At 28.9% G+C, this 12149-nt stretch overlaps 1 protein-coding gene across 5 annotated transcripts in view; it reads right to left on the bottom strand.

Moving 5' to 3' along the window:
- LOC147806610 (meiosis regulator and mRNA stability factor 1-like) overlaps window positions 1–12072 on the bottom strand; it is an 87518-nt gene extending 75446 nt beyond the window's left edge. For 2 of the 5 annotated variants that reach the window (XM_087169547.1, XM_087169552.1), the window contains exons 1-4: window positions 11834–12072; window positions 7812–7917; window positions 5959–6200; window positions 776–893 (exon numbers count right to left, since the gene is read on the bottom strand). In XM_087169547.1, coding sequence (XP_087025673.1) covers window positions 776–893; window positions 5959–6200; window positions 7812–7854 — 403 coding nt within the window. In that variant the 5' untranslated portion in view covers window positions 7855–7917; window positions 11834–12072. The remainder of the gene's footprint in view (window positions 1–775; window positions 894–5958; window positions 6201–7811; window positions 7918–11833) is intronic. The other 3 variants (XM_087169548.1, XM_087169550.1, XM_087169549.1) reach the window with 3 other exon arrangements.
- Between the last annotated feature and the right edge of the window lie 77 nt (window positions 12073–12149).

The raw sequence follows: 12149 nt of genomic DNA, 5'->3' as shown, positions 1-12149 counted from the left end.
TTTATAAAAAAAAAATTTTACAAATTATTTTTCATATAATTAAAAATTTTATATAAAAAGAAGAGTTCTTGCTTAAATCAGGTTTATTTGGTTTAAACCAAGCTCATTTGGTTTCAAAGGGAATTTTTCGGTTTATTTAAAGAAAAAGGTTAAATAATAATATTTTTAGGTAACTAAAGCAATTCATTGAAAACTTTTTTAACAATCAATTAACATTTCCAATATAATTTTTTTTTAAAAATATATACATTAATTTAGTAAAGCATGTAAAAAAAGAAAATTTTTCCTTGCTTAACAGTACAGATAGAAACAATAAACTTTATAATTTGCATGGCGTATTATCTTATAGGGACAAAAGGGGGAAAGGACAAAGTCCTCTTTTCATTTGATCCTTCAGAAGGAAAGAAATTGCTCGTAGAATAGACTTTAATTCTTAGGGAGTAATAATTTCAGTTCCTATGAATTAGTTAAATCCGAGTCCAACTGCGTAGATATTTAAAAAGCATAATTTTGCATCATACCTGGCGAAAATCAACATGATAAAGACGAAAAAGAATCTCATTTTTGAAAATTAAGCACTTTTCAAAAACACCCAATGAAAAAAGCACCTTTAAGAGCTTTCAAAAAAACGAAAATCGAAAATAAGCACCTTTAAGCACTTTTTAAGAATGCTACGCACCATGTGTAGATGATTTCAGACCTGTTATTGTTTACCACAGAGTTTGATACTTGAGGAAAAAAGACTTGTAGTGAGAACACAGGTAAGATAATTTACCTGATATGAGTAGCAAAGTAGAAGGTGAGCCATGAGTATCGACATATCGCTTCATACACTGCTTCAGCTTATCGTCTGCAGCATTCTTACTAGTTGCACTAATGTGAACCACTGTCACCTACAAACATTAACAAAAAATAAATTTTTAACATCAACATCAAATAGTCTTCTATTTAATACTAATAATTTGATATATAATTTCTCATTTATACAACAAATTGTCTTCTATTTAAATACAGGGTATCTGCTACATTTTAGATTTTCATATACTTGACTTTTTCACGAATAATTCCAAGAATTTTTTATGACTTACTGAAGTTACTATTTTTTCCGTCAAAAATACAACAATACATTAAAAAAAGCATTATAATGACATTAATTGAAATGGTAGGTATAACCATAACTGATATACTCTGCATCTTCATATTTATTAATTTTAAACTTAAAAAAAACAGAGTAAAGAAAGAGTTCAAGCAATAAAATAGCTGAAAAAATACAAAAGCAAATAACTAAATACTGTCAGATATATGTAGTTATTTAAAGCTGTTTTATTTCTTCTTACATTTATTACAACAAGATAAAAACATTTTATATTTTAATAGAATATGATTATGAGTGGGAATTTTGCTACAAACTTAGACATTTGGAACATCGGAACACTGTGAAATTGGGTGGGGAAGGGGGGGGGGTAAATTATATTTTAAAAATTAAATTTTTTGGCAATCTAAACCCATGACTTTCCATGAATTTTTTTTAAAAAATAGTTAAAATTATGACATTTCATGACAAATTTTGTTCAATACCAAAATCCATGACTTTCTATGATTTTTCATGACTTTCCAGGTTCTGAGATACTCATCATATTAGATGAGAAGAGTAAATATCATATTAGAAGAGTTAATAGATCAATGGTAAAAATAGAGGTTGCATCAAATAATGAATATCGACTAATCTACACTAATGATTTTGTAAAAGTTCATAGGCAAGTCGTTTTATTCAAAATTAGGTCTAATTTATGTTTTACAATTACATTAAATACATTGTAAAAGTCGTGATCAGGGTGGAGAGTGTTCCCCTTCCAAAGAGGTGAACTGGTTGATGACTGGTTGGCACAAATTCTGCATCCGGCTTGCACCTACTACAGAGTTGACGTGAAATATCCTCAGTGGTAGACCGATCATAGGTTAGTGTCCCCTTGCCAACAGGCTAACCATAGGAGGTTTCAGTGGTTTTCCTCTCCAATGAGGAGTAGTTCCATTAAAAAGGAACTAACCTCCATGAAGGCAAATTTCTTCCAATACTTGATCCAGGAGTTCCCTTACCTTCTGGATTGGGTTCAAAATCATAAGGCTGCAGAGTTCAACATTAGCAGTCGTAAACCCCCCAAAAATGGGTCAACTGTTCAATGACGGTTATAAAATAAAATACACTAGAGAACCAATTATCTGGGATGCTCGGGACCATCGCTATCCCGGATGTCTGAATTTCCCGGTTTTCTGGATCGACCAAAAAGTGTCGTTAATCTATGTTTCATCGAACCCGAATTACAAGGAAAAAGTGTAACGCATAAAGTAAGAGAAAAAAGAAAGGCACTCCTAAATTTAAAAAGAAAAAAAAATGGTAGAAAAATAACATTTAAAAGTATAAAAAAATTTGTAAGTTTAGACAAGAAAAACAAGTTTAAAAAATACAAAATTCTCATATTTATTTTTTAAAAATAATTACTAAATTAACTAATATAAACAAAACCAATGATTAAATAACGCAATATATTTCATACCTAACTATACGGGGGAAGCGATAAAATAAAAGGAAAACTTATTAATCTAAATAAAAACACTTGAAAATTATCAAACCGAAACGATAGTTAAAAAAGGCACTAGCATAAATATCAAAACCCGGAACAAGGCAAGATCAACGGAATTTAAAAAAAAAATAATAATAACCATAAAATTTATGAATAAAAAGAAATAATTTATTGTGTGAGAAATTTATCGTGAAAAGAAAAAAAATCAAACGTAGTGGAATCAGAAAAACAAAACTGCAATCTGCTTCATAAAATAATCCTATGTTTTAATTAATTACCACTTCCCCTTTTATTTATTTATTTTTCTTATTGATAAAAACATGATTTTTAATTACAGCAGATGTGATTCCACATCAAGAAAAACTTGCAAATGATACCGCACTTCCAAAGAATCAGAATTTATTCAAAAGAAAAAGATTTTATTTTTATTAATCGATGTCAAATAGATAAATATATTTTTCTCTTTCATCTTCTGTTCACTGATATGCATGCAATGCATTTTCCCCACCCCCCTCGTAAATCAAACAGAAAATGAAATCAGCATGCCACACCCTTGAGTTTGATTGACGGCCTAAAGGAGAAAAAAAACACATTCCTTCCTTCCCTGCCTCCTCTCGATCTTCAAGGTCAAGGAGGAAATGACGTTTCTCTGGGTAAACGGGGGAAAAAATTCTCCCCTTCCTTACATTTTCCACTACTCAACTTCAAGGATGAGTCTAATTTCTGCTTTTTTTTCTTCTTCATAATCGTTCTAGTTTAAAATGGCGGGAAAACTGTGAAAATTTTTTCCACGTTTTCCGGTTATCTGGATACCGGATAAATGGTTCTCTACTGTATATTGTAATGAAATGAAGGAACTTCACTTTTTTTTTTTAACAGAAGCATTATAAGGGGGCTATTATTATGTAATTTAAAAATAAATTTTTAATTTTCTCCACTAACCCTGCCTGCCTATCCCTTTTGTTATAAAATACCATGAAGCATAGGATGCAGTTAATAATCTCTATTTTGCTACCAATGACTTTCAATAGTTTCCAACTTGAACACTTGGATTTAGAACATTCTACGACATATCCAAGGTTACAAGTTAGCAACCATTTTTTTCTTTTGGTTGCTCACCTAGTTGCTTATTGATAGAATACCATAGAGATTTTCATACGTTATTTTTTCCTTCTCAGAGTTTCAACGCTTCCTCATTTGTTTATGCTGCAGCGTTTTCCTGTGAGTTTTTTTCTATTAAAAACCGACTATTCTTTTTTTGTCAAAGCGAAAGTTAATCACCATTTCTCGAGATTTTATTTTGTTATGAGTTTCAAGGTAGAATTGAGTTTTGCCAGACACTGTAATGCAAGAAGTCTTTAAGGATGTGGAGTATAGGTGTGCGGAGCTTTACATTTGCTGTATATCATGGTGTTGCACAAGCAGAACTATTTTTATGACTGAATTAGCATTTAGGGGACTGGGTGTCATTTCAAGGAAAGAGAGTAACAGAGCAATTGAAGAGTCTTTAAGAAATACATCTTGACATTCCCGTTATCGAGGAAATGGAAAAAAATATAGTTAAAACAAAATGCATAGGTAAGATTAATTCAGATCAGAAATTATTGTGTAGACAATTAATCAATATTTTACTTAAAAAAACACTATGTGCAATTTACCATTCTTTGTGATTTAAGAATATGGCATTTTATAAAAAGAAGAATTGGTACCATACTTCTAAGGTAAGTCCTTTATTCTTTTACTACCCTTTTCACGTATCTGCATTCGACAAACATTCAAAACTTCTTGTTATTTTAAAAAATAGAGCTTTCATTAACACTTTAAAGATTGAAAATAATAACTTTTATCACTTACCTATGTTTTAACATAAATTTAAAAGTATTTTCATTAAACCATACTAGTTTTTTGACATAAATAAAAGATTTATAAAAAAAATGTTTTTAATTTGTAATCTATGAGTGAAATGATTAATTACAGCATACAACTGAAAGTTAAATTATTGTGGATGAAAATATTTTCTATCAGAAGTGATTTTTTCGTGACTGAGTGAACAAGAGTTTTCAATTCAGGAATACGACACTAATAGTATTTAATACGTAGAATGGGGTCGGGATAGGCTGGTTGGCAGGGCGTTGGTCTCATGTCCATTAGAATGGGGGCTCGAATCCAGCTGGCTATAGACCGTGAAGTAAAGGGTGACTGGCGCTTGTTAAATCTTTTGGGTCACAGAGTCCTCTATGTTCCCACAACAAATTATATCTCTCAGAGTACTGAATTGAAGACTTAATAATTTTCTAGTTCTGGTCAATATTATGATCTATGAATGAATGAATGGATATATAAATGGGTCCACCCGAACCGTGTAAACAGGTGTACGAGAAGTGGAATTCCTGGCCATAGATGGCACCACTAGAAAAGAAGATAGCTTGCCTTAATGGCCTACGAAAACAATAGAATAAAAAATGATAAAGAAAATAAGTATTCAGTAAATAATTAAAAAAAATTATTATTTAAAAACCATATTTTCAAAATTATGAAAGCACTATGGAATGAAGTAATTTTGCTTTGCGACTGGAAATCGATATTTTCCAATGTGAAAAAATACAAAAAGAAAAAGATTATTTTAGAAAGTAATATTTACCCAGCTTAAATAGAAATTCGCCATACTGATTCTCTATGTTAAAAGTGAACCAGCATGACTGAAAAAAGGAACAGAATATTTTGCTGATATGAAGATTCATTTGTTTTTAAATCAATGCAAATACAAAACCTTAGAAAACATGGACAAGAAAAAATCCAGTTGATTTAACATAGTAATAAAATTTCATAATAATTGTTGCATAATGTACTAAATATTTTACGCATAGAAAATTTTAGGGATTTTTATAGTCATTAAAATAGAAAGACAGTATTATTTTCCAGTTACGATTGACATTAAACATAACAATATCAACAATTACAATTTTTTCAACATTTCAACATTAACAACTTTCTTATAATTTTGAATATTAATATTTATTTAAATCATCAAAGATAGTAAAAAAAATTTGTTTAATTAATATAAAAAGATAGTTCTGAATAAAAATAAACTGAACATTCTAAAACTTATTTCAATAAATGAGGTTCGCTTCATTGTGTATTAGTAATACTTATTTAAATATTCAAGCAAGCAAGGAATAATCTGTACCAAACTCCTATTTCAATAGGGATTTTTTTTTAGGAAACTCATTCAATTTTGGGGAATTTTCTAAAATGTGCAAAAACCAGGAGAATTTTAATTAAACAAGTCGATCCAGGAGAAACTGGCAAAATCCAGTAATCAACTGGAAAAGCTATTCTAAGATACTTTATTAATTAAAACATGAAAGAAAATTACCTGTGCATAAAGCAATTCTTGGATAACATATTTACTCTCTTTATTAATATCACAGACACACATAAACTCTGCCTCACGATGCTTGGTGAAAAATTTCTCCCTAATGTTCTGGGCAAGTACAATAGCGGACTTTCCTTTTGGAACCTGGCAGTTTTCAATGTCCCAAAACACCCCAATGGGAGGAAGAACGTTGTGGGTAATGGCATTTTGGAATCTAGCAGCTATATTACTTTTAGATCCTTCTGAAACAAAACATGTCAATTAAACACCATACTTTTAAGTCACAGATAAAAGAGAAATACTTAAAAATATAAGGCTTTTAGAATAAGGGTACATGCACAACTTTCTTTTACTCTCAAAAAAGAATTCCCTAAGTCAAAATTTTTTATGGTTTTCTGCTGATGGACCAGCATAATCTTGATGATAACTAGAGATGCAACGGATATCCGGCAGGCAGTTTCTATCCGGCTAGTAGGCCGGATATTATGATTATCCGGCAGTAACATTTGGCTCGAAATAAAATATTGAGTAGAAAGGTAAAAATGAAATATATATATATATATAATTCATCACAATGATGGTAGAAAATGTAATTTTAACATAAAAATCAACATTCTTTTCAAATATACTTTTTTTTATATTTATAGTGTTTATAAAATAAAGAAATTATACTTAAAATATGCATTAGGTTTTAGTTTTTATCTCGGTCATGCCTACAACAGCTATGTTATACTAACCATTGATATAAATATTCTTAAAGTATGTTAGTATTTTGAAAGTTATGTAATATAACATAGTATGTAGTATATAAAAATATGGTATAAAATTACAACAGAATATATTTACTGTACAGATATACATATTTATTATATTATAATTATATAATAGCCAACCTCTTTGATTTTCAAAATAAAATGAAGTAAAAACAAAAACAAATAAAAACATATAAATGTTAACTAATAAATAACTAATTTCATTAAAAAAAAAAAATTCTAGTTTCACTTGATTTAAAAAATTGAGAAAAGATCTGAATGGTTGGCAGTTATATTAAAGACAAATATTAGAATAAAGTAATAATCGATCTGAGGAATTGTTTCATCAATACTTATTTAAAAAAAAGTATTGTGGCCAGATACCTGATATCCGGCTCAAAGATTGACCGGATATCCGGTATCCGGCCAAATTAAGATCCCTTGCATCACTAATGATAACCATTAATAATCACCAATAATAAAGGTAAGGAATTCTGTGTAAATGAGTTTAAAAAACTTTTAACTTCTTTAGGAATAAATATCAAATGAACTAACGTTATTCTCCTGAACAAAATGGAATTTGAGAAAATTTCTTTATAGTTGCTATGTCATAGCAACTATAAAGCAACTTTTTGCCTCTCCCGTGGGCACATCTGCTCATAATGAACAGATGTGCCCACTGGAAGGGGATAAAAGGTCAAAGGAGGCAAGCTCTGATAACTATTTTCTGGGGGAGGATATTTTTTTAAATTATTTTATGTAGTTTTGAAACTGTAAATTAGATATTTAAGGAATATTTCTGATTGTTTTAGGGGTCATTTTTTTTTAAATATTTAGAGGGATAATTATTTATTATTATTATTTTTCATTTGATAAGATATTTTTCTAGCCAACTTTATTGTATCATTAAATACTATTTTACTATTACAATAAATAACAAATAAGAGAAGAGATGCAAGTGGTTTTTTTAGCCACTTGCAAGTCATTTTTCATTTAAAGAAACTTGTTAAAAGTAATTTCTAGGAGAAGTATCTACATTATCAATTTTGTATAAAATACTTAGAATATGCAGTAATTTGAACGATTAAATTTCATACATACTTGCATCTATCATAATAGTGTTAAGTAAAATTTCAATATCCATGTAAGAGAAGATAATTTCATACTTCTAAAAATAGACTTTTATTTATATTTTCTTGGATACAATCTGAAAAAATAGAGAGAAAGAATTAAGAATAACATATGCATAAACTAAACATGAATCATTATAGGGTTGTCACTCTAATCAGGAAGAAAAAAAAATCCCTGAGTTTTCCCTGTACAGATTATACAATTAAGAGGAAAGACACTATCACTGTGCTTTTGTGTGAGCTATATTGTTCTAACTATACTAAATTTAATTACCGGAGAAACTTTGAGAAAAAGGTACAGCTGAACATATTTAAAACAAATAATGCTATAGCAAATTAAATAGTTTAGTATAGCTGAAATATTATCCTTAAATATGCTATAGATTGCACTGTGAGTGGTCACTATTTTTTAAAAGCAGGGGTCTGTCCAGACATTTTGTAAAAGGTCCTATTTTTGTAAAATTTGTGAAAAAATTACTCGTAATTTGTGAATATAAAATAAATGTTAATTCACGTACTTTCAACCAGGGTCCTGCTTTCATGAATTTGTGCAAATAGGGTCCGGTTATTGCAAAAAACTTCTTCAAGGAGTTTTTAAATTGTAAAGACATGCTGAGCACTGTGAAATTATAATTTAAAAAAATAAACAGCAATTGCTGCTTCTAAATTAGAGATGCAACATACAAATATTTGGTATTTAGCCCATACTGCTGAAAGCAGAATATTCTTTTCAGACGAATAAAGGAAGAAGCGTCTGCTGAAGACAAAACTTAGTGTATTTACATTTGCCTTTCTTCCCCCCAGAGTTGGGTTTTTGACGTCAAAAAGTGGTTTTTGACATGACAAGGGTATAATACTGGTTTAAACCGTCAAAAACTGAAGTTTGTCAAGAAAATATATAAACTTCAAAACTACCAACAGTTGCCATGCATTATATTGAAATTTAATTATACTAAAGGTAATCAGCAGGTTTTAAAATATTTTTTAATTAAAATTAAGGTAAAATAACAGATTTAAAAACTCAGAAATTTATATTCAAATGCATGTGCATAAAAATTTTGCACAAAAATTTTTTAAATATTTATATTTAAAAAAAAATTTTTTTTTTGATACTTAAAAAATTTAAAAGTTTATTACTATGCATTTTTGACATATAAGGAACATATAACTAATATTTATAAGGAACTTACAAGTTATGTTGTATAAATACAAACTTGATACAAGTGTATAAAAAAAAAAATTTAATGTTATACCGAATATCTTTATTATCCAGTATGTTAATTTGAATTTAAAAGTAGTTATATTTATGAATAATGATAAATATAATTCATATTGTTTATTATATTTATTTATAATTATTAACACTTATCATTTTAAAACAATTTTTATCTCTTAATTTTTTTTTCTCCACTTGTATTAAAAATACAAATAATGCATATCTTGAAAGCAAGAAGTAATTATTCAACAGCTGAATATTTAGATATTCAACAAAACTATATCGTATTCAGCAAAATGAAATTCACAAGTATTTGGATAAACTAAATTTTTAGCATAGTAAATGAATAGGCTGTAAATGAATACTGTAAATCGACACAAACTACTCTATGTATTTAACAGAAAGCACTTAAATTTGTATTGTCTTATGTTAAAAAGATTATTAAGAAGATTTAAAAGAATATTAAAAAGATTTTTTTTTTTAAAGAAGATGTCTAATGTACAAAACTGCTAATGTTTATCTTTAAAAATGTCTAATTTTTAGTTTAATCTATACTATACACTAAATTTGGTTATAAATAAATTTCTTAATAATATCACTGCAGATTTTCAATAGCACATGAAAATGAATACATAATATTACAAAAGATGTGAGTTTTCAAAAGTACAAGATTTTGGTTACCATTCAAAATATAAGTGTTTCTTCAAAATTTTAAATTTATTTTTTCTAGAACATATTTAGAAACACTATCCTTTATAAAAAATATATAAATTTTATGTATTAATTAAATTTCACATATGAATAAAGGTTTTTGACATTTCCGACAGTGAGGTTTTTGATGTGACGGTTTAAACTGTCAAAAACTGTCACGTGTCAAAAACCTGCCAACCCTGCTCCCCCCCCCCTCCTTGGGTTCACACAGAGAACGGGTATCTGGTTCATTCAATTAACAAAACAATAATGAAGATAAATAAATTTGTGAAGGGTGCGATTAAAAGATAAATTATTTTGTGAAGGGTCCGATTAAAAGCTAAATTATTTTGTGAAGGGTCCGTTTTGAAGTTTAAATATTTTATGAAGGGTCCGCTTTTATGAAAGATATTTTATGAAGGGTCCATTAACGGACCCAAATTTCTTCTAAACAGACTCCTGATAATGGAAAGCAAAAGGAATACGATGGGAGTAAAAATAGATAACTTAGTTGGCATGTTGTCGAAACAAAATTAATAAAGATAATTAAATAAATATAAAAGCTTTCAACTGTAGGTAACCAAAGAATTGGAATGATATCCCATTTTAAAATTCTACTCCCCAAAAATACGTTCATATCTCTCGTTAAGCTATTCAACCAACTTGGCGTGGTTGTATACTCAAAGCTTTCACTACAGGGCGAGAACACGAGAATCTCGCATATGTTTTCTTTTTTCGCATTAAAAAATTATTAACGAGAGAAGTTTGCGCACTCTATTAATCAATTTTAAAATGTGGGAATCTCTCGAATTTTGAACAAAATTTCGCCTTACGCCATTTTGAAAAAGACATGAGAACAGCTACGGCAAGTGTTGAGAAAAATTTTTTTTGTCTTGTTTAATAAGTTGTTTAAAGTTAGCTCTATCTTTAGCTGTTAATGAATTACCAAACTCCCTCATTGACAGCAATTTGTAAAAATTGAAGTCTGTGAAAGCTATGCTGAAAGACCTAACAAGAAGTATGAACATGGAATTAACTTTAACGAACTTCACTATTCTGTAACAGAAATAATTCAAAAGCCTATGCTGGCAGATGTAGAGGATAGGAAAGTGTGTGCACAATGCTGCAAATTTAATTAGTGATTACAAATAGTTCAGCATCTGTTGCAAGGTCATTTAGCACCCAAAACCGAATTAAAATAAAATATCTCAACGGATTGACTGATGATGTTTGACAAATCTAATGAGAATAGCTGATGAAAAAGAAGATATGAAACATTTTCCATATGCAATGAAAATATTCAATGGTTCAGAAATTAGAAAATGTTAAAAATGTATAATAAATTAAAGAAATTTTTTTTTCCAAGTCTATTCGTGCTTTTTTTTAATTTTTAGAAATCTCACTTTACTTTTTGAAATCTCACCCTGTTTTTGCGAAAGGGTGAGAAATTATCTTCTATTTTTTTTTCTGCAATGAAAACACTGTATACAAAACATTTTTTAAAATATAACTAGGAAAACTTGTATATATTACTTAGCATACATACGTAAACTTATATTAATTATTTCACAACTAAATAAAATGTTTTCTAATTATTCAGTTATTTTGAAATACATATTATCATTAGTAAAGTGAAACTTTATATCAAAATGAAACGATTCATATAGTTCCCAATTATCATTGATAAATTAGAGATCGAAAAAAAAAGAGTATTTTGAGAGGGGAAGAAAAACATTTCTTTTGTGCAATTTTCCTGATCTGCTGCAGAATAATCGCAAAATCTTGGCAACTTCAGTGCAGCGGCCCGCGAGAAACTAAAAAGAACATCACGGAAAGGGACCAACTCGAAAAGTATAACTCGTAACCACCCCCAGGCAAGCATCTACATGGGTTTTTTTTCTTCTTAAAAATTGCAAGTTTAAAATCTATTTGTCACCTTAGCGATTACAGTTGGCGCAACAGATCACGATACGGAAATATCCCCTCTATAACAACGTGTTCATTAGATTTTTAAGCATTCATATAACAGAGAAAGTTCGAATTAGCAATTATAGATCCATGAAGGAGAAATTTGTTTTATAACATACACTTTGATTTCTTTTCTTCCGTTCGCATACAAAAGCAAAACAAATCGAATGAATCAGAAACATATAATTCCAACACTCGAATTGTAAAATAAGAAATGCTTAAGAAATTCACCTCCAAAATTCAGCACGTTAATTAACTATTGTAAATATTGTTTACAAGCAATAAGAATTTTTTATTATTTTTATTTTTATATGGAATCAAGAGTGGAAGTTAAAGTTGATTTCCTTCTCTTTGCAATAACAAGCTTGGGTGGCTTAGTAATTTCGCTTATAATCTTTAATATAGCTGGTGTCCGTTTTTTTAATCGAAATTCGT

This window comes from Parasteatoda tepidariorum, chromosome 8 (genome assembly GCF_982258835.1).
Source record: "Parasteatoda tepidariorum strain Cologne lab strain chromosome 8, Ptep-v5.0, whole genome shotgun sequence".
NCBI classification, from domain to species: Eukaryota; Metazoa; Arthropoda; class Arachnida; order Araneae; family Theridiidae; genus Parasteatoda; species Parasteatoda tepidariorum.
Note: the sequence above shows the minus strand (reverse complement) of the source record. Positions and strands in the feature narration are given on the sequence as shown.